The sequence below is a fragment of the Gallinula chloropus genome (genome assembly GCF_964237585.1).
Source record: "Gallinula chloropus genome assembly, chromosome: 3".
NCBI lineage: Eukaryota > Metazoa > Chordata > Aves > Gruiformes > Rallidae > Gallinula > Gallinula chloropus.
Genome location: NC_140087.1, coordinates 81,863,711 through 81,886,409, shown reverse-complemented (window position 1 = coordinate 81,886,409; position 22,699 = coordinate 81,863,711). Strand labels below are relative to the sequence as shown.

Sequence of the window (22,699 nt, the reverse complement as noted above, 5' to 3'; positions counted from 1 at the left end):
TACATGAGAGACTCCATCCCAACTCCAGCTCAGTACCCAAAGTAGAGGCTGATTCTGGAAGAGGGCTGCTCTGGAAGAAGTGCTGGCACCAAGATGTGCATTCAGCTCTCCCACAGCATCCCTGGGCGGGTTTTAAATGTTCTGAATATCTGGATTTGAACTGTTATAGATGGTTCTCATACTATGAGGAAAATACTTGGCCTGTGTCAAGCAAGTTATGAGTAAGTCCTCTACTGAAGGAAAACTGAATGATCCCTTGGCCTCTGTGTGCTGGGGAGAGGGAAGCACAGAGGGCTGGGAAGCAGGCTGTATTGGCTCTTTCTTTTGCAAAACTTAAAGCTATAGTTAAACTGGCACAAATTGGGAGTGATTCCGCTGCAGCCTACTGACAGGCACTGGAGGAAGCAGAGGACATGACAGAAAAATCAGGGCTATCCAGTCCCTGTGAGAGTTAGGAACTATGCAGTGACTTCTGTGGCACCTCTGGGTGACATGACAGCAGCCGTGCATTGTATTTCTTTAGATATGCGAAACCAGTTTTGGTTTGTCCAGCAGTTTCACAAATCATTTCATTCTCTCTGTGCTTTACTGATCAGTATGCAATGCCAGGCAGAGCCAAATGCCTTTACACTCAATGGATGCTGTGGCTCTGGCCCACCAGACAGAGCTGGCTGCTCCAGGCATAGCATCACCAAGTAATCTCTTTGTAATCGGCATCACATATGTGAGTAAGATCATTACTACAAGCATTCAGCTCCTTACTCATGAGCAAGTTTAGTTTAGAGTTAGGTGTCAGCGTGGGACAGAGTAACTGGGACAGAAAACAGGAATGTCTACTCTCAGAGGCCTTTTTGAACAAGCAAATGATTTTTAAGTAGTACCTAATCATTGTTTTTCAACCTGGAAATCAACAGAGTTCATCTAAAGATCAACATTTTGGGTCCAGATTTGCCAGTATCAGTGTTTTGGTTTCGGTGTCCAGTAGCTCCTTTGGCTTTACGGAAACTACCTAAGTGGATGAAGGTAGAGAGGGGTGCTACACTTCTGAACAATTGTGTAATCACAGCTTGGGGTGTGATAGCTCAGCCTGCAGGACCTTGCAACACTCATGGAATGTTTTCTGTTCCTTGTCCAAATGTTAGACAAGTAACATAGCTTTTAAATATGTATTTAGTCAGCTTTAGTTCTGCTAGCTGCTGGCCTTCTAACATGGGAGTTGTACAGAGAAGGAAATTTGCTGTAAAATGTCCTCAGTATATTTGTTCAGGATGCTTAAACAGATTGTTGCAATTAAAAATACTAGATTCAAAAATTCCCAGTGGTTAGACACTGTTTATTAAAAAACTTCCAGCTGTACAAAAGCAAAACAAAGATGATTTAATTTTCCTGGTACTGATGATGGAGTTGTCCATCCAGTGACCTCAGCTTCAGTCCAGTCATGTTACAAGATGGATTGACATGTATAATATTTATTATCCAGTGATTACCAACCAGAGATTTTTTGGTTGTTTAATCTCTGGTTTTCTTAGCTGTGGCGAGAGTCAGGCAGAGGGAACAGAGTTTACTTCAGCTCATTCCTGACCTCCAGTTAGTTTAAGAAACAGATCTTCATCCAGTGTTTCATTCTGTTTGGAGCGGGTTGACAAGAAGATGTAACCCCCAATGTACTCATGGATGATTTTGCAGTCTGCGCTCAGGCACGTGAAAGCGATAGACACATTCTGGTCAAACTCGATTGCAACCTAAAGAAAATACATATGGCAGAATCAGGAACCGAGGTAAGAGCAAGCATCAGAGCACAGCATAGATACTGCGGTAGAGCAGTACCTGTCTGATAACCAAGATCTCCGGGGTTTGGCTGCTCGTGGCTTTATTTCCTGCTCCGTCAGGGCCCTCTCGTGGTCAAAGTCTCGTTGCTTGATTAGGCATGCTAACATGCTTCTAACTACGGTTTTTTTCTAGTGGCATGTTGAGAACGATGTGAACAGCAGGAATGACGCTCCTGACTCTTTGTACGCTTAATAAATAATGTTTAATACTGTTATGTGCTGACCTTAAATCTGCTTTGGGGGAGGGCAGGTTTAGATTTCCAACTACTGTCAGTTTTAAAAAACAGAGCTTAGATGCCGAGGGTGGATTCTGCTTTTTTTGAGAGGGATTTAATGCAAACCCAGAATGATGGGCTCTGGCACGGGGAGTGCTACAGGAGCGCAATAGGGATTGTATCTGGTCTGCCCTGGCTCCTGCCAGGGATGCGGAAAAGTGTATCAGCAGGAACAGTTTCCTGGCTGGTTGAATTTACATCAGGTCATGCTAGTTCCATCCCAGAAATTTAGTTTACAGAACTGGCTTCACGTTTTCAAACCCAGACTCTCCAGCAGACTGCTGGGCATACTCTGTCAGGGTCAGGAGCACCCCGGTATAAATCACACAACAGAGCTCCTTCCTCAGGACCACATATTGATAGAGAGGAGCTCACACTGTGGCCTTGGAATCTCCGTTTGGGATTTGAAAAACAAACTGGGTTCCTGTATCCTCAGTCTGTAGTACAGACTGAATCACCACAGTTTAAAGGATAATGCATGAGCTAGACTATACAGAAAATTAAAATGAGGTTTTTACTGACAAGAGGAATAAATATAATGGGTTGGAATTTACCTTTGAGTCTCTGCATTTCATCCCTTCAAAATCAAGGGCAACTTGTAAAGAATAAGCCTGGTAGGAACTTTAAACCGGAGATCTTTTACTTTCTGTATTTTTACTACAGACTCCATTAAGAAAAATTTTAGACAGATTATTTAATAACATGTCACAACGCATTCAAAATATTTTCAATCCGAGGTTTGAAAAGAATATCTGAAAGCATCCTCCAGTGTCTGAAAGGCAATGACTGAATGCAGAGAGCCATTCCAGTTTTACCTGGCGTATTTCCCAGTTGACATTCCACTGCTTCATGTTGGAGAACCTCCATGTTGTGATAGGATCTCCAGTGGCTAGATCTATTCGTATAAGCCTGTTATAGGACACCCCGAGCACATCTTCCTTTTTGCTTCCTTTAAACCTGAAAGAGAAAACCCAAACAGCAAAGCCTTTCAGCAGGTCTGGTTTGCAGTGTCTAGAGAAACATTTCACCTGCCCTCCTCTGAAAGGGCAAAAAACCGCGGGAAAAGTTACAACAACCTGGGACTGAGGAGTGCTCGGACCCTTCTTTAGAACAGTATCTGTTACAAAGCAAAAGTGCAGGCTGGTGAGCTATGGTATGAGATGGAAAAAAATTAGGCAGGTAGACTTGGCTAAAACCTTTCCAGTTCATTGTTGTCTGCTCTAAAATACTGTCCTGCCAAAATGCATGAATTTGATTATATTTTCACTGGAAAAATGTCAACAGGAATTTCCCTTGCTTCACTTCCCTAATGTTGAAACGTGTTCTTTTAGTTATATTCAACTAAATTACATAAGCATATAAAGGTATATGTAGTATTTTATATCATATATCACCATTAACTTCTTGAAACAACTGTTAGCAACATATGCATGTTTCTGAGTACAAAAATATTGAGCCATTTTAACATTTCAACTGTCTTCTGATTAGAGATGAAAAATAATTATCAAAGTATCAGAACTTTTTGGGGACAGAAATTTCCAAGTTGGCTATTACTAGGAAAAGATTACTTGGGTAAAGAAGGTACCTGCCTCTACCCCTATGCTGAAAGATGGAAGAAATCTCATCTGACTGATGTTAATATGTTCTGTTCAACTGTTAGAAGAGTCCCAGGCAGAATTCTGGCTTCAACCAAGCAGCGCCCTCTTAAATGACTCCCAGGTATGGCTCAGGAGCTGGAACATCGTGGGCCAACAAGATCTGGTAGTTCACCTGAGGCTACTTGGGTTTTGAGAAGGTGGAGAGTTTAACAGAAGAGATGTGGCCTCTAGGTCAGAGATGGTTCCCTGATGGTTCAGTTTATGCCACACAAGGATCCCCAAGTACCCCTGGGAGAGGTGTTAAGCACCAATGAAGATGCCTCCAAGTATGGTTGTGTCAGTACTTTTCAGGTTTTTTTGTGGTTTCTCAAGTGAAAAGAACCCAGGTCAGAGCACTGCCCTATTCCTTGTTTGCTGTTTTCTCAATGCAAGCTCAAAGAAATTACGTTCAGCAAAACAAAACGTGGTCTGATTTCTCGTTAAATTTATTATAACATCTTATCTAAAACGCCAAAATCTCATCAATCCAATAAGCAAGCGTTGGAGTGGACAGATCTGTTCCAAACCTGCGAACACCAACAAGGCATGCATGGTTTACATTCTAGCCTGTTTTTGTCAATAAGGGTTTAATCCTAGTGATAAGTTACTTCAGGCAAAACCCCACAGGTCTGTATGAAGTGAGACATAATAGAGATTATCATTCCAGGAACAGAGCTACTGACTGCTATTGCTAAAGAAAAAACAGCAATACGGAAGTTACTAGTATTAAAAAAGGTCTGTGTTCACTGACTACGAATACGTTGTGGCAGCTTGACACGGCTGTAACAGTGTGATTACCTTACAATGTAGTACGATAAGCCAAACTCCGGCAGGGACTGCCATGCTTGAATGAAATCCAGCTTGGCCTGCACTAGACTCATATGGGATACGTTTTGATGGGCTTCCAGAATACGAGCAGCCAACTGGGAAGCAAACAACAGGAAGAGAGAAATATTTCAGTTGGCTGGAGAACAAAAGTACCTTTGCTTTTCACTAAATCAAACAGCATTAGCTCTGATACTACGTTTGGACACTTGGTCATAACTGTTCATGCAGATGAACAGCGGAGAGCACTTGGGAACACATCCTGAGCTACTGGGGCAGAACAGTGCAGGAAGGTCTCAGCATCTGGGTTTGTGCTGCGCTGGGTCTAGCTCTAGCATGCTGCTCTGGAGGCTGTCCTGAGGATGGGTAGGCTGAACTCTTCTGCAGCAAAAGCAGTGGACAAGGGGTTAGGTAGAGCAGGAGAGACACCCAGGCCAAGAGGACAGGAAGCCACTGTTGTTTAAGATACAGCTAGTAACTTAACCTTAAAAAGCTTTCCCTTCTAACTCTCAAGAGACTTCCAGGGTCAGCGTAATCAGGAGGAGAACCTGATGAGTGACTTGGAGGTGGTGTGGATGTAGGAGGAATACTTGGAACAAGTGCCAAGAGACCTCTCCCTGTGTTTGATTTAAACAAAAGGCTCCTTGCAAAGGGACAAATGACTACTGCAAGATGATTCTACTGTATGGTTTCCAAACACTGCTTCGATCCAGCCTCACACCCAAGCAATCATTGTAACCACCTATCTCCATCCATCAAGCCACGCTCAGGATACCTGCTTGGACTTGTGTTTTTTGTTATAACGTAACGAGATGAAGCATTCTGGTTTCATATCTGTGTTTTCTGGATCACATGCAGCCTGAGGAGACATGGTCCAGTTCTTCATCTTTAGAAATGAAAGAATCTTCTGGACCTCAGATTTGTAAGAGCTATCGGCCATTGTTTTGCCTTTTGAAGCTAAAACACAAGCAGCCATCCATGAAGCATATTGATCCTCCTGTAACAAAGAGAATTGTTCCATATTTATGGACAAACCATGTATGAAGACAGCAACTTCTCACACGTCTTTCACTCCAGAGATCCTTTGCTTAATCTGCATGGATGTATAAATACCACAGCACCATTGTCCTTTTCAAAGGAATCCAGTACCTTGGAATAGATTCTCGTGGGAACTTTACTGCATGACTATTTGCCACCTAATGAACCTTTTAACACAATTTGGATTGATACATTCCAATACAAATGAAGCAAACTGAAATGGAAAACAAATGCAAGATCCTTGTCTCACTACCCTCATCTGGATGGGAAGAGTTGCAATTAGGAAAAAAAGAAGAAAACAAACCCCAAACCACAGTACGCTGAAAACACTGAAGCAAAATACTCTAATTTCTTTTTACTTTTTTGATAGTTGTTTTTCTTCCCAGCAGCTTTACTTGGAAACTGATGATAAACATAAGATTGCTGTCCTTTTGTCCCCTCAACCATGAAGTATTTGTTAGACCACCACCTCCTTCTTAGATTTTACTGAACACATAGATAATAAACTCTCTGTGGCATCCTTATTTTTCAACACAAATTCTAGAATGAGTCAACAGGTCTTCTGGACAACCTACCAACAAATGCAGAATACAAACTTCCCCCTCTTTTATTACTCACATTTTCGCATCTTAAATACACTTCGTTCATGCCATCGGCAACAGGAATTAGTAATTTGATTCCAAACTTCTTTGAGGCAACATTCACATCTGGTACAACTTCAGATCCTAGATCACAGAGAATAAGGAAGGAATAGATTTATTTAATTATAACATCCCTAGTTTATGTACTGTTTAATACTAAAGAATGGTACTTAGTGAGTACTACCATTTAAGACAGAATGAAAATATTTGGAAATAAGTGTGTCACACAGATCACATTCCCTGACTCATCATTAAGTAAATTCAGCAGTATGTGGCTTTTTATGAGCCAGTTCCAGATCATCTCAGTTTGGCTAAGGTATTGGATCCCTTCAGGCATCTTGTGATGTCCCAAAAAAACCAAGAGCCCCAAAACCCAATAAAGTTCCAAGACTATATGCTACTATGCCTTTCTGAGTTTTGCTGGGATTTCTTCATTTATTTAGTACATGAACACAACAGAAAAAGGAAAGAAAATAAAATCCTTACCTTTTAGGTTTAGTTTCTCAATAGGTTCTCCCAGTGCTGATTCCTTGTTCTTAAAATAAGATATTGAAGTGTCTTTAAAGACAAACCAATATGGCTTGATAGTTCTGAGGGACAGCCTCCTCTGCCTAAAAGAAATAAAGAAATGAAATTTGTTGATAGTGAAAGGTAGGAATTGCTGAGTCACTCACCAGTGTTACTGTAGGTCTCAGATTGCTTTGAGGTTAGGTCATGTACATATGGCTTCATTTGGGTTACTCATGGTTGCGTTAATGAGAGACATGGCAAAGGCCTGGAACCCACAGGCACCCAAGCTCTCCTGGGTGTGGATGTGGTTTTTACGCAGCTACGAGCTAAATCCCACCTGTGATTTCTCTCTCTTCCCTTTTTATTTTTTCTTTTTTCTTCCACTCCTAAGTGATTTTCTTACTTTTTCCATTCCTAAATTAAAGGCATTCCTTTCTAACAAAGACTAATTCTGGTTTTCACATCAACTCAGTAGTGCTAATGTAATCCACTAGTTACTGCCCATGCACCAGAATTAGCTTCGGTATTTCACGGCTCCTTATCTATAAGATTTGCACCCATAAAAATAACTTGTATTCATTGAACATTAACAGGAAATGACCATCTTTTTGGCTTTACCTCAACAGTATCTAACACAGCAAAATGCTGTTCCTTCACTAAGTTTATAGAGGTTCTGTAGCACTCTAAGAAAAGGTAATTAATTTAAACCATCTTCTTCCACTGGGGCAGTGGCATTCCAGAGCCTCACACACGTATGTAGATGGATATAATCCTAATTTTAATTACTTATTTGCAATTCTTTGCTAGTGCAAGATGATTTCTTTCATAGAGTAAATTTAAAAATATCTACTTTGGAATTGTGAGTTAACTGATGGATACTAATGGTCAAACATAATCATTGTGCCAGCCCCACCTCTCTTCAGTGAGAGAGAAAAATCGTAATTCTACTAAGAATACACTAACAAAGCCATGAGAAGTGGGGGGTGGGGGGTGGGGGGGTGGGGAGCGGGAAGAGATAAAAGCCCAGGTTCCACATATTTCAGGAGAGAAAACGAGGTATTAGCACTATTTTAGTAGAGAAATACTTCACAATTAGCTGCAGAGGTCAACAGTGAAGTTAGAGAGAATATAAAAGAAAAAAATCTACTGTCTATTTAGTACTTCCCTTTAATTCTGAGATGATGGTACAAAGAGCACATAGCTATCTGGAAAACACAGATTTATTGTAACCACTCTTGCCTTCTCCAGAACCTTTCTAGAAAACCTAGTTTAGAATCCTTTCTAAAAAAACGGTGATTTATGTTTAAATTAAAACACATAACTTGGATTTTCAGAACAGCAAAATATTTTGGTTTTCCATTTTCCAGTACAGTGACATTCTTCAAAAATAAAGGACTATATTTTCTTTAGACAAACAAAATTCTTTTTCTAGCCAAGAAAAGTTTGAAAGCTTTTTAATTTTTATTGTAATTCTTCACAATATCATTACCCACCTGAAAGTAGTATTTACTTGTGTGCTAATGTGCTACCTGCAGAGAATAAATGTGAATAAAAGTTCACTATATGAATAGACCCAGCAGTGTGACGTGCAGAGCTGTGCATTTACACTTACCATTAAGCAAATAATTACAGTAACAAAATGTGGTTGTTCCTTTAAAGAAATGTTTTACACCTTACCTAGTTTCTACAATGCCTTAGGTTTAAGGCATCTATCATGTATATAGGAAATTTTTCATGATGAAAAATAACCGCTGAATGCTTTTAAAAGCAAACTGCTCTGCTGCTGAGGAAAAAGAAACAATCCATTGTTAGAGGCGAGTAACTGACAGAACTTAAAAGGCTGAAGTTCCCTTTCATCTTAAGCCACCTTAGTAATTTGAATGTCAAATAAAGTTTCTTAATTGGGAATCAATAATTAACCGTCCTTAGCAACAGTTAACCGTTTTCGAGTGCAGTTTTCAGTTTGCTGACTACAGATAGCATTTGCCAACAGAATGAATGATAAATATTTGTGCAACGGAAATTTTTTTTTTCTAAAACATGAAGCCTGTGATAAAAGGCATTATAGACTTGAGGTCACTGCAGTCATTTAAATAACCCATACAGTATGATATTGTAGTGGGATCACAGAATTGCACGTTCCTCAGTTTACTTATTTAAGTGAGGTTTTACCAAGCTAGTTTATCATCCTTCACCTTGAAACTCATTTTCAGATTAGAAAAAAAGAGGCTTTGTGTTTTGTTAGAAAGGGTTAATTTGTTCATTTCTTTTGTTTAAAACCCTACATAATCCCCCAGGGTTGCTTTCAGAATGTCTTCTTGGGGAGATCTGAAAGGGTTTTTTTCTAGTTTTTCTTTGGCAAAACCCAGTAAGATGTGTTTGAAAACAAAATTGTAGATTCCCTTGTTTAGGGATGATGATTGACAAGTACTAGGAAATATAAAGAACCTGATTTTTTAATAAGTGTAAGTATAGCTACACCGGCACCCCAGGAGCTAGAAAGATTTGCAGAGGATCTTGCTCAGAAGCAGTTAAGAGAAGGACTCGAAGAGGATGATTTTAGGCTAGTTAGACCTATCTGGTGTTGAATTACAGCCTTAGGATCTAGGGTTAGATTAGAATGAAAAACTCAAGAGATCTCTTGTATGGTTAAGCTTTTTGTTTTCTATGGTTTATTTTTAGTTTTAATAACTCACCTAACTAGCCTGAGAGTATCAGCAAGTTTCGGGATGTCTGTGATGTCCTCCTATCAGGAATAATTAGGAATAATTTTAGTACAATGTTGACTGATTTAGTATCTGTTGATTGAGAAAAATTCAGGAACCAGATAGGCTCCTCGGAGTCAATGCATTTCACTGTGAAAGCAATTCTGGGATCCGAAAGGACATACCAAAGAGCTTTTTTTCTTTCCACCTTCCAGGGTCACTTCCAGATGAGAAAGTGCAGCGTCTACTTCATCTACGTCTGATTCACTGGTGAAATCTTGTACCTCCGATGATAGTTGTAACTTGCTTATGTGATACTAAAATAAAACATCAAACAGTCAGTATGTCAATTAGCAACACTCGATCACAGTGTATCAATAAATAAGCCATTTGGTCTTTTGCATCTTGGACAACTGCATAAAGTTCTGCAGCACAGAGCTGTGGGTTTTGTCACAAGGAAACAGATATGTCTGCTACCATCTCCAGTGCAGTTACTGATAACAGCTTCCTATTTTAATTGCCAGTGCTGGCTTTCCTTCACTGTATAATGGTTCCTGTTCAGTGGGGGTCTCTCAGACTTAACGTTTGCAGCACTAGTTCTTTGCCATACATGCCATCCATACCAGGTGAAAACTTGGTTCTGTGACGTTCTGTGGTGGCAAGTCGTGGATTTTCTGGCAGCTCTGTTTACATTTAAAAGGAAGCAATTTATTATTAATAAAAACTTGTGCCTTATTACCTACAGGCACTAAGCCTCGCTAGGTCATGTGAAATTTCTGTGTACTCCATGGCATCCCTATGGTCACAATGTGCTATAGCTTTTTTCGGTCTGTTGTGAGTGTAGGTACTTATGTATTAGAGAACATTTCAGGCCAAATATGTGACAAGCTGATAGATTGGATGCGAAACAACACTTCCTAATAATTCTCCTCCCACCAGACTGGTACCAAATACGGTTTGCTTTGGGTTATGTTAGTCTGTGGTTCCAGCACTGTATGTGTCAGTTTGAGTAGAGGTGTGCTGGTCCTGAATTCAGCGGGTTTAGCTGGTAGATGCTGCTTGCTGTTTCTCATGCAAACAGCAGACCCCCCCATCCAAGCAGATCTATTGGCCTGGGCTCTACACTGGTCCTGTGCAAGCTTGTGCCTGCCTCTTGGGGGAACTGGTTTTGCAACTTGAGCCAAGTACGTGCCTGTAGTGCAGCGAAGATCAGCATTTCTTCCTCTGTGCAGTCAATCTCTTCTAACAGGATGGCCCAGCGAGCTTGTTCATAGATTTGGTTTATTCGCACCGCATCATACTGTAGCAAAAGTTAAGAACATTGGTGATTAATGACCATCAAGAGACAGATTCACGGTCAGCTGCAGCTGATCTAAGGCTTGGGTTGAAGACATAAAGGTTGTGCCCTTCCTCCCCCCACCTCTGCCCTTCTCTATGTTCTCATCCTTCCCTTGAGCTAGCTCTTGTCATTGTGTGTAGGGTCAGCGTGGCTTGCTGATCCAACAGAAAGTTAATCAGGAGTCCTTGGCTGGCAGGACAGGGAGATTAAGACATCCCCTTTTGTGGATTCACTTAAGCGAAATGTGAAACTGCACTGAGAGTGTGAGAGTGCAAATAAGGTGTTGTGGCTGATACAAACGTGACATTCAACAGCGTGCTACCACTAAAAGAGAGAAACTCGGACTACTCACTTCCCCTCTTGGATTTTTCGGTTCTGGCTCTTAACTCTGCACTGGATTGACATTTGTCAGATCCCACTGTGAATTGCTTTAATTCACTATCCATCTTTTTGGATAGCGATTGTTCGTTAATATTGACTTGGTTAATAAGCTGAAGTGACTCACAGAAATATCCAAGCCCCAGAGCTGCTGAAAGGTAGCTGATGGGAGGATAAACCTTGGAGCGTGACCTCTCCCAAAAGTGGTAAGCTATTAAGCTGCCTGAAGCTGGGCTGGGTGATTTCATCCTACAGCTCCATGGCTGGCTGGGGCAAAGAAGGGAAATGTTTGAGCTGCTGAAGTCAAGACATGTAAAAGGGGGATTGCACCAGGAGTTTGAGTGGGGATGGTATTTCACCCAAAAACATGCCACCTGAACTAGAAAGCACTAGAGATACCTGAAAAGAACGAGTTTTACAGAGTTGATGGAAAATAAAAATATGAAAGCCAAATCCTCTAAAATTCACATTTCAACTCTTGTTGATTTACACAGATCAATGATTGTGTTTTATTTTCACTAAATGAATCAACCAAACTGTAAAAACACGGGCTTAAACACAACCACCGTGACTGACATTTAGTGGCAATAAAGGCACACAAGAGGCAACTCAAGAAAAAAATTTCAGTGATTTTTGAAGACTAAGTCTTGTTTTCAAATGGGACTTAAACACTTCCGCTGAACTTTCCACTGTTACTTAATCACCCAGTCTCACTGAAACAAATTTAAGCGCCTGAGTGCTCTTCTGAGGGCTTTGGCTCAGAAAAGCTGGATATTCAGTGAAGGGCAGCAGAACAGAAAAGTAATTTTAAAGTTTATTTTCAAAATTGTGGCTTTATATCATTTAAGTTTCAGTTGGTTCAGTTTTCCCCTTAATTTTTCCTGTTAAGAGGAGGCAGAAAGTAAAACAGCCCCTCTGGAAAGCTGGATGCTCTTCCTGGTGCTCTTCAGATCTCACCTTTATACTTAAGATCTTATTTCAAGGGAGGAATGGTGATTCAGTGTCCAAAGGGGAAAAGTGCAGCCTTAGCTGAGGGGAAGAAGTCAGATTTGATCTCTAAAGGGCCCATAACAAATCCTAGCTCAAATTCAGTATCCTTGTATTACAGCTCCTTGACATGAAAGCAGGCAAACAATGAATAGCAATAAAAACAAAACTCTTACTTTTGGATTCAAATCAAAGAAAGTGTAATATTTAAAGCGTAAAAGAAGTTGATCGTCCTCCAGAATGCCTTGTTCCATAAGTGATCGAGATGAATCTAGCCAGCTGTGGAAGAAAACAACCCACAGGTTCATCTGTACAGGAAAAACTATCACACCTGCAGAGCTCCAATGTACTTGTAAAACAAAAGTGGGAACAAACAGCGTTAATTCCTGCCAGTCTGGGGAAAATTCACGTAACATGAGAAGTTGGAACTTTCATATGGATTTCCAACTTTTACTGCATGAACACGATACCTAAATCATCCCATTTTTACTCCACTACTACTCAAAGTATCAGGAGCAGATGCTAGAAACTGAGCAGTAAGTAGTCGTGGGGTGACCTATGTCAGTAAGCTTCTAAGATTCTTTCTTCATCTCCAGAAAATGTGAGGTTCATTTCAGCCAGGGCAAAAATGTACTGGTATATCTAGAACTCCTGCTTTTCATCTCAGCATTTGCTGGTTTATAATTGATCAGTGTCACTGTTAAATGCTTCACCAATCTAAAAATGACAACCCATAGCTCAATGCTAGAGAGAAAAACCTCTCAGACACCTGCACCACCAACCCCCAAGTGCTCTGTGTTCTTCGATGGTGTACACTAAGCAATGTTTGCATGCAATTCAAGAAGTCACCTATTGGTAATGCAGCAGAGCTTTGCTGAATGTATCCACATGTGCATTTCCAGTGCCCAGTTAAAGCCTTCAGGGCCTGCTATCCAAACCATCTTTCAGCACTGCCCACCCTGCTACTTACTTCACTGGATTTCTCTTCATCTAACCGTGGAATTTAGTCCAAAGCCTGCACAATTACATCATTCTCCACTTTAAAACAACACTGTCTAACCAAGAACGTTGAACAAGGATAAAAAAAGATCAAAAAAAGTAAATATTTCTGAAACAAAACCTAGATCAAAACATGTTTTTATCTATCAATACACCACACATCAGGAGTTTCTTTTCAAATTCTGCTTTACACTATAAAAGCCGGATTAATGCCACCCTGGTTAAGCCAGCTAACAAAGATCTCAAAGAGAGGCATCTTACCCTGCATTGAGTCTGGCTTTGTCACCTAAAGTCCGAGGCTGGTACATCTCTGCTAGTGTCTCTGGAGAGGAGTTGAAATGACTTAAGGCAAGGATGTTGCAGTTCTGCTCAGTCAAGGGACTGTCACTGAACCAAGTAATTGTAGAAGAAGCTGGTGTCCCACTGGTGGGGTCATAAGTAGGTGTCATGGTTTTACTATATAAACCTGGACTTCCTGCAAGTTAAGTGGGTTACGCATTATTCCAGGGAAAACTGCCTTCCAACTTCAGTAGTCTACTACTTGCCAACATAAAAGACTAAGCCTTCTCTTTCAAGACAGTTTCCTGTCTTGTGTTTACAGAGACTTGTTCTTTCACAGGAGAAGTGACCTTGGGAACAGAAGTGCGCTTTCTTTTTCTGTGAGATCTCTCAGCTGTGTTAGAGGTAGGAAACACATAATTTCAAGCTTTTATTTCCCTTTTTCCTTTCAGGTTGCCAAAATTGTTGAATGTTTTAAGAGTGGTGTCAGCTTTTCAAGAAGCAGCAGCACATCATGTATGCAGAGCCACAGCTGGTCACCAGTATTCCAGTGTGTCCCTTCTCTTAAAAAGGGAAAGGAAAGCATTTAAAAAGACAACAGAAAAATATTGATACATTGGAGGTTTCAGTATCTTCTTGAAGCCACTGATTTCAGGTCAACTGTGTCCCTCTGACTGCCATCCTATATTAAACTGGTCTCTGCCTGGTTTTACTTGTGCAACAAAGAGTTTCTTCCTCTTTCAGACTTTCAGTCAGATGAATAAATAAAATCCTATTGATTTTTCATTACCTGATAATCCAGAACTCACGGGAGAGTCACACAGGTTTAAAACATCTTCTGTAGCTGGTTCTTTGCCATTCTTGTCTCTTCTCTTTTTCTTTTTGAGCACATCTTCTGATTGCTTCAACAACGACAGTTCTTCTGACCGTCTAATATCTACAATGGCAATTTGGGAAGTGAATCAAGATGAAACATTTGAAACTTAGCAGATTACATCCAAAAAAACCCTGTGGTTGGTAATAGCATTTGGGGAAGCTCCATGTTGCAATCTGAATTTTATTTTTACGACATTGAAAGCAGTAGCCATGGAAAAGTCCAGTTATCCAGATTATAAGGCAAAAGACTTTAGGCTGTGAGAGTGAGCTCTGACAGGATGTGAGGCTGCTTTTTTTAGTGAGCGTAACTGCATTTGAGAACACCAGGGGAAAAACTCTTTCTGACTCTGGAATCTCCTCTGAGCATAACAACCATTCGTGGGGTTGCGTGGGGTAGTTCGGTATGCCCTGACCTGAAGTCAGAAATTTGGAACACTTGAATCATGCTACTTCTGAAGGGAATATGAATAGGTCACATTGAATGTCATTAATGCTAATGAAAATATGTGATAAATCAGCAGATACCAGTAAAATTGCCTATGGCGAAGGCTGGTGTAGGAGATTGATATGCTCAAGCTCTTAGTCAATGGCATAGAATAAGCAGGACTTAGTCCTGCTCAAGGAGGACAAGGGTCCCCACAAAACCATCAACAGGACTTTGACTATTCAGTACTCCTGCAGCTCACAGGACTCATTCCTTACACTGTTTGTATCAGTTATCACAAAGACTGAGAACTACTGATGTGCACTGGATACTAAAACCCAAAACACCTGTCATTTGATCTTGCATCAGCTCAATCAGTTTCTCTTTGAGCTAAACCATTTTGTAAGGACTTCACATAAACCAAAGTAACCTAATAAAATGTTCTAATTTAGTTGCCAGAGGGCATTTAGTTTTACTTACTGAGAATTCTGCAGATGTCACTGACAGCTCTGAATACCATATTGGAGAAGCTGACTTTCAGTCTCACTGTCTTCATGTTTGGCAAACGAAGCCGCAGCATTTTGTGCTGAGTAGTAAATATCAGCTTAGCATCTGCCTGCACCCCGCATTTATCAAGTGTCCAGTGGGTTTTCAGAAGCCAACATTTTTTTTGCTCCCACCAAAAAGCATAGTCTGACCAATCCTGTGGCATTTCTAGGAAAATACAAAATGATTATTAAACAGCTATGGAGGAAATTTACTAAATAAGCCTTTGTTTTGAAACAGTGTTCTGTAAACAGGAGAATTTATTTACATTAAAGTAGCAACTACAGCTCCTGAGAGCAAGACCCCATTTGCTGAATATTTGTGTCACTGGGATCTTTGTTTTCCCTGAAGAGTTAACCTAGGCACTGAACAGTGGTGCTGCCTTAATTTTGCAGATATCCCCAGGGAAAGTGCATCTCCTGAATCTGATGCTACATATGGTCCAGTGCTACTTGGATCATGCTGAGGCTGTTCTCAGCTCTTCTCTGTGGCTGCAAAGTTAGATCAACAAGGATTTTAGACATAACAGCCCACTTAGGACAACTTTACAGCGGCAACATTTGTTAAATAATCAAATAACGGAATTTCTATTTTGTGAGTAAGTTATTATTTCATGAGTAAGACCTGTGACAATCAGGAAAGAGTTAAGGTCTTTAACAAATCAGATGACCTTCTCCACCACACAGGATGTAGAAACTTGTAAGGGAGGTAGAATGGGCATGATGTGATATGGTGCTGTTAAACCTGCTATTAGTCTGTGCCGGAGGGCAGGCTAGTGTGGCTGAAAAGGGCTGCCTAAAAAGCTTCTCAGAGAGGACAACCCTGACAAGAGATGACTGTCTTGTTTCACTAATACGGATTTTGCCTGTATTTTGCTTAAGTAAAATATGGTTGTGGATTTTGTACTCTGAAAACACATGGATAAAGTAAGGCTTGCTGAATAATGAACAGATAGAAGCCTTTGTCTGTGACTTATATTAAGAGTTTGGGAGGGGAGAACAGTGGCTTTTCTCTGATTATTTTTGAGCAGTAAGCCATCCTAAAAGTTGCCAAAAACATTGACTAGATCAGTGTGAGAAGCACATACATAAAGAAAAAGATGAAGCATTGCTGCTGTGAGTTCCATGGGAATCTCAGTATCAGATGACTTCCCAGATGCCAATGATGTGTAGTTTCTGTCTGACCTTGGTTAAGTTGTTTCAGTCTCCTGCATCATTTTTTGTCCCTCCTCATCAGCTGTCAGGGAGAGGCTACTCCTCACTGTGTCAATAGCACAGTAGAGCCCTGACCTATTTTGGGAGTTTCTTGCTAAAAAAAAAAAAGTGTCAGGAGTGAGCTGCTGACACAAATCATGCAGTTACAGATTCACCTTAGATATCATTTAATATAGAAAGTTTTTCATGCTAGTTAAGTACTGGTTCTAAATATATGGTGAAAAAATCAGTCTTCTGACCCAGTGAGAGCTCCAGCTACCATTGTTCTGCTGGCTGAACCATGTAAGTATGCAGGCAGGTTGGCAAAAATGTAGCACAGATTTGCTACCTGCTTTAACGCTGGAAAAAGGATTCCTTGATAAGAATCACTAAACCCAAGGAGAGCTTTTCTATCACAAAGGGTTTTGCTGTAAAAATGCCCTTCTACTGAATGGGAGGCTTTGAAAATCCCATCTCCTTCAAGTTCTGTGTTTGAAAATGAAACTGTTCAGTTGGCACTAAGAACTCTGACATGATGAAGTTGTCAGTTTTTAATTTCTTTACACTATGTGCTGCAGATTTATGTTGTAATTCAGTTTTTCTCCTCTTGTTTGTCTGAAGGCAATCTAGAATGAAGTTTCAAGGAGTTGGTTTTGACAGTTGTTTTGGGGTTTTTTTTTTTTTGCCACAAATTGTGTATTTCTAGAGCAACGCATAGCTCAGAGTTCCCAGTTGGTGAGTCTAAGGTAGCAGACAGGTTTCTTTCTGTGTGAGTGAAGACTTCTAGATTTAAGAATTTCAGGAAGAAGAACAATACTTGAAGAATGAGTAGCATAGGAAAACCCCGTTCATTGATATAAAAAAAATCAAATACTTTATCTCGTCTGTATCTGTCATTCTGCAGATGATTATTTGGCTGCGAGTTAAAGAAGGCCATATTCTCTTACTGCCTGTAGCGCTGATTTGCTGTGACTACACAGGGTACTAATACACATTTCATCTCCCAACTTTTGACTCCACCAGTCTCTGCTCTCACAGTTGTTCCCTACCATATATATGCGATGGATAAAGCAGTGGCTCAGATTTTTGGCTAGAATGCCACTACAGCACAGGAAACAGTAACTTCTGAAGTGCCTTTGTAACAACTAATAATGTCTCTTTGATTGCCATGGATGGGTAGATAGGGTATCAGCTACCTCAACTGCCCTGCAAACTAGCCACCTCTACAATCTATCTGGAAAGGAAGTTGATTAGTTCATCTAGTTAAATGATATTTGTCTAACTGGAAGATGAAACTAAGGTGAAGCTTTGTTTGCGCTGTGACAGTACAGGGGCTGTAGTCACAGACAGGGAAGGGTTGTGGCCACAAAGGCCCAAGTCTGCAGCACCTCCATCCTGCGTGCCCCATTACAAAGGAGTAAGTGAGGCAGTGCCGTTTCAAAATGCGCAGGAGCCTCTTTTTGTAAAAGGAAAGCCACACGTATAATTTTAATAACACATTGTAAATTAAAAAGGTCTTTACTCACTGATTTGTTCTACTAATTTCAGCATCAGTCCTCCAATATGAAGATCCCCTGTGACTTGTAGTAAAAATTCCTTTTCTTCCCCTGTATGCTGATGATCAACTGTCACCAATAGCTCCCAGGAATTAGACCCATATTCATTTGAGGAAATCATTTTGGGAAGATCTATGTGAGCTCTGCAAAAACAAAACAAACAAGTAAAAAGGATATTTTTCCTCTGCTCTCTGAAACAAACACATCTCTCCAGAGTCTCAAAATATGTCCATGCTGCCAAGACTTCGCAGCGGCTTTGGCTAGAACTTCAGAGGTGTTATCTTGTTACCCCCCTGAACTAGACTCTGCTCCTGCAATTACTCGCCTGCAAGATAGGCATGTGGGATTTTTTGGGGTTTATTCTGATTCCAACCCCTCCTCAGCTCACGTGTCTCCAACTGGGCGGAGACAGCCCTGCTTTACCCAGGTTTCCCCACCATACAGTGCTAATCTCCCAGTCTGGACACCATGAAGCTTGCAGTTAGGGGTGGGATGTGTTTTGGCAATCTGACTGGTGAACAAAAGTATTTAATTGACTTGTACACTTACAGTTGTTATTTTCACTGCAAATGAAAGTTCACCTTTGCAGTTCCACCAGCCTGGTCCCACCAGACCAAAACCAGGGCAGTTTTACCTATTTGGGTGAGGGAAGACAAATAACTTAGTGGCTCTCTGCTAGCAATACCCAGGCGTGGAACTACAGTTCCTGCTGATTGCTTGCACAGAGGTGTAGGCAGGTATCCTGTCTCAGCAGGGTGAGATCCTCTGAAATCCCACCAGGCCTCTGCCAGGACAGGTGAGCAGTTATCATGCCAAGCCAAACTAGAGATGATGCTCAAAGTAGTAGCTTTGGTTATCAGCAGAGTTTTGCTAATTACTGAAGAAAGAGCTGGTAGGCATAAAGTGTCTGATGCTGCAAGAAGGATTTATGATATTTAAACAGTGGGAGAAGATACTGGATTAGCACTCGGTATCTTGTCATACTGAACCCCAAGAAACGAACCTTTGCAGTTGATGCTTAGGCCATAAAGCGGCTGATTTCCATTTACTGCAGACTTTCAGCAATACCAGGCGACCCAAGTCACAGAGACTCTGTTAAAGGTGCCGTACACAGGCTGCTTCTAATGCATGGAATAACCAGGAATTGTTTCCAAAGAAGGCTAGAGGGGATGTAACAATATGAACAAATGCACATAAGTCTATTTTTTTAAATTAAAAAAAACCACAATAGAAGTTAAACCCCTTAGCCTAAGAGTTAGGTCAAAACCAGAGAAATCAAGAACTATTGTCACAAGTGAACAGCGACAGAAAGAATGACCTTCTGTAGGACCATCTGCAGGGTGAGACCAGACTGGGTTAGGTTCCACTAAGGGAAATTATACTAATGGTTAAATAAATGTCTGGGAACAGGGTGAAAATTTAAGTTCACCTGTTTGCCAAATTTATACTAACGAATCTTTACGTTACTGATTAGCTAATAAAAGAGGTTTTTAGTGCCAAAAGATACTACTTCAGGGCAGAGCCCAGTTCAATGTTCATTCTGAGGTTCTTTTCCAGAGGTGCAAAGAGGCTCTTGCAACCCAGCAGCCAGCCTGCTCCAGGTTTACCTTTCCCAGACTTTCAGGTGTTACTCATGCTTCATAAAGTCTTACGGTAGAAGAATTTCAATGGGAAGACTTTCAATATTTTGCTTGATTACGTATTATGCAGTATTTGTATTATGAATTACAACGTAAATCAAAGTCATCTAATTGTTTCAGTGAGGTTCTTTTAAAATCTGTTCCCAGAATACTGATGTTGGAGACTTGGGTCCTTGAACTCCTCTGGGCCTCAGCCACACTCAGTGTCAAGCCCTCCTGATAGAAAATTTCGTATCGAAGGGATAATGGAAACTTGGTGGTAATGACAAATTCTAATAAGGGAAAGGGATTCAAAGGTGAAGCCAGTGAAAGCGTATCTGTTAAATATCAGATTGACACCCCCCACCCCACCAGTGAATGTCAATATCAATGAAACAACCTCAAAATCATCCTTTTATGTCAATGAAACAAGCTCAAGATCATCCTTTTCGGGGAAAATCACTTCCGCAAGGAGTTTCACCAGACCAATGCTGGGAGTCTGCCCCGAAGTTCTGAAATCACGACAACTTACAAACAGCCCCAACTCAGAAAACCACAACTTCATAATCATATGACTCCCAGAGGCTAATTTACGCTGAGGAATAAATGCTATTGTTAGTCTGCTCTTGGATCTGCCAGCCTACACCTTTTCACCAAACAGTCACTAAACCAACAAAGATTGATATCAATCCAAGAAGTCTGGTTTAGTTTGGTTTGCCTTGGTAAATAAAGACATGGTGTTGGACACTGGAAAACACTTCGGCTCTCCCACCATTGCCGGGGATGTTGCAGTTGCATTGCTGTGTGCCACATGGATTTACTAGTTTTGGACCAGGGGGTCCTGGTCGAAGGGAAGGGCTGTGTCTATCCTGGAGGCATGGTGTCCAAGAGGCAGCTCCTGAGCTGGTCCCCCAGGCAGATGAGGCTTTCAGCACAGGGGCTGTACAAGGTATAGAGATCAGTTATTGTTGCACTATATTTGTAGCAAAACAAACCCGCTGACTTTAATAAAGTCAGAATGCCACTAGTCACCCTCCTCAGCATCAGTAACAGCTGTAAAACAAAATAAATCCACAACTGGCCTAAGCAAGAGAACTATGTGATTTCATTTCAGGAGCATGGGTATGGCAGAACTATACTACTGCCAAGGCTTAGTCCACTACAAACTGGTACTGTTACAGAAACGAAACAGGCTCATCTGCCCTCTTGTACCAGTGAAAACATTTGGGAGCCGGTCTGGAGATTTTTTTTTTTCCCTTTCTTTTCTTTTTGAATTTGCTTTAGCTTTCCAGCCTAATTGTGCATACAAATGCTTGTGCTGACATGGGTGAAAATGAGCAGCCCAAGGGGTGGGTGCAACTCTTCCCTTCATGCTCGCTTGGAAAACCATGGCCTCAGCAGAGCTGATCTGGCACTCCATCATTCCCTAAAGCTACCTACTCTACTTACTCTCTTCCCCGCTTCCTCTTCAGAGCAGGAGCTCTTAGTTTGATGACAAGAAAAACACAAACACTAGTAAATCTATCACAGAAGGCAGCACAAACAAAGCCTAGCCCCAAAAGAGACAATATAAGCAAGAAGGACAGCTCGCAATCCTGTATTAAAACCCAAGCTGCCAGGGAAGGGTATACATCCTCCAGGTCTTAAAACCTTCAGGTCAGGCCTGGATCTGCTCTGGGAACGCACCCCAATTCCTGGGCTCCACGTGGGTTGCAGCTGTACAGCCTGGTACGGGCAGATCAAAAAGGCCAGAAACAGGTCTTGAGGCTACTGCTGGCTCCAGCCACTATTTCTACAGAGCGTTTTAGCTAACACAGCTATAACAAAAAGCAGCAATTACTCTATAGATTGAGGTCTCAGCAAATTTTAGCTCTTCCAGCCTAAACTTTGTGTAGAAGTACAGGGTATTAGCCATATTAGAGCAGAAACATCCATCTGAAGTGCAAGGGGGAAGAAATCCCGAGTATGATGTTTCTCTGAGTATTTCCAAGACAGGTAGTGTCCCGGTATCTCTCAGAAGGGAACCGCAGGGGCAAACAGAGCACACGGCCAGGCCCCCCTCCCGGGCACCCCTCCTCTCCGGGGACTGAGCCGGCGCTTGAGGAAGTGCCGAGCTGCTGCTGTTGGAGTGACCCCGGGAGGCGGGTCCCCGCAAGGGCCGGGGTCGGATCAAACCGCAGCCATTACAAACGCTCTAAAATAATTAAAACAAAATAAAAATGAAGCAGCGTGGTTGCCCCGCGTTACCCCCCGCCGGGCACCACACGCCGGGCGTCGCGGGGACAGGAAGAGGGGCCGCCAGCGTGCCCCGCATTGGGCGACCCCGGCTCCCGCACCGTCCCGGGCTTCCCGCCGAGGGCAGACAGCCCTTCCCACACTCCTTCCTTCACTCACTTGCAGTCTCCTAAAGCAGCGCCGTCCTTCTCCTCCCTGCCTGGTTCCCGCTCCCTTCGCTTTCACCTGGCGTCTGAGTTACGGGGAGGGGAAGGGAGGAGCGCCGCGCGGCCCGGCCCTACCGCCGGCACCCCAGACGTAGACGGCCCTTCCCTTCCCCCACCACCCACGCCGTCTCCGATCGGCGGGCACCGGGTAGGGAGTGCTGCCTTCCCTGTTGGAGGCAGCCGCGGGGGAGCCCTGCGGGGTGCCGGGCCCCGCCCCCGGCGGTCTCCACACGGTTCGGTTGCAGCAGGCGTGGCGGCGCTCGCCCAGCTCGGCAGGAGTGGTTGCTCACGGTGGTGGCCACCGGAGAGCTGGGGCTACCGGTCAGGCTGGAGCGGCCAACGAAAAGCAACGGCATGAAAAAGGTTTTGCGGGGCTGGGGGTGGAGGTGCCGGGCGAAGTTGCTGACTGCCCTCAAGCACGGAGTGGCGAAGCCATGTCTGAAGTACTTCCATATCTCCCTTTCAGGAAGTGAGAACTGGTGCCAAATACAAGAAATACTATTTAGAAGTTAAATATTAACACTAGGCTAACACTGAAACATATAGGAGTCTACTTTAAGACCATTTAGTGTTTGAAGATAAAGTAGGTATAAGCAGCTCTG

The 22,699-nt window shown here is 42.1% G+C and overlaps 1 protein-coding gene across 1 annotated transcript; it reads right to left on the bottom strand.

The window, feature by feature from the left end:
* Nucleotides 1–1,312: 1,312 nt before the first annotated feature.
* FERMT1 (FERM domain containing kindlin 1) lies at nucleotides 1,313–22,125 on the bottom strand. Its single transcript, XM_084261520.1, has 15 exons — nucleotides 22,051–22,125; nucleotides 18,008–18,180; nucleotides 15,223–15,456; nucleotides 14,233–14,379; nucleotides 13,425–13,638; nucleotides 12,341–12,443; nucleotides 10,653–10,760; nucleotides 9,646–9,777; nucleotides 9,452–9,501; nucleotides 6,732–6,856; nucleotides 6,223–6,329; nucleotides 5,342–5,563; nucleotides 4,540–4,664; nucleotides 2,920–3,061; nucleotides 1,313–1,742 (listed from the first exon to the last, which is right to left on the bottom strand). Exons 2-15 carry the CDS (start codon nucleotides 18,156–18,158, stop codon nucleotides 1,572–1,574), a joined length of 2,031 nt encoding a protein of 676 aa, XP_084117646.1. The 5' UTR covers nucleotides 18,159–18,180; nucleotides 22,051–22,125; the 3' UTR covers nucleotides 1,313–1,571.
* Nucleotides 22,126–22,699: the final 574 nt, after the last annotated feature.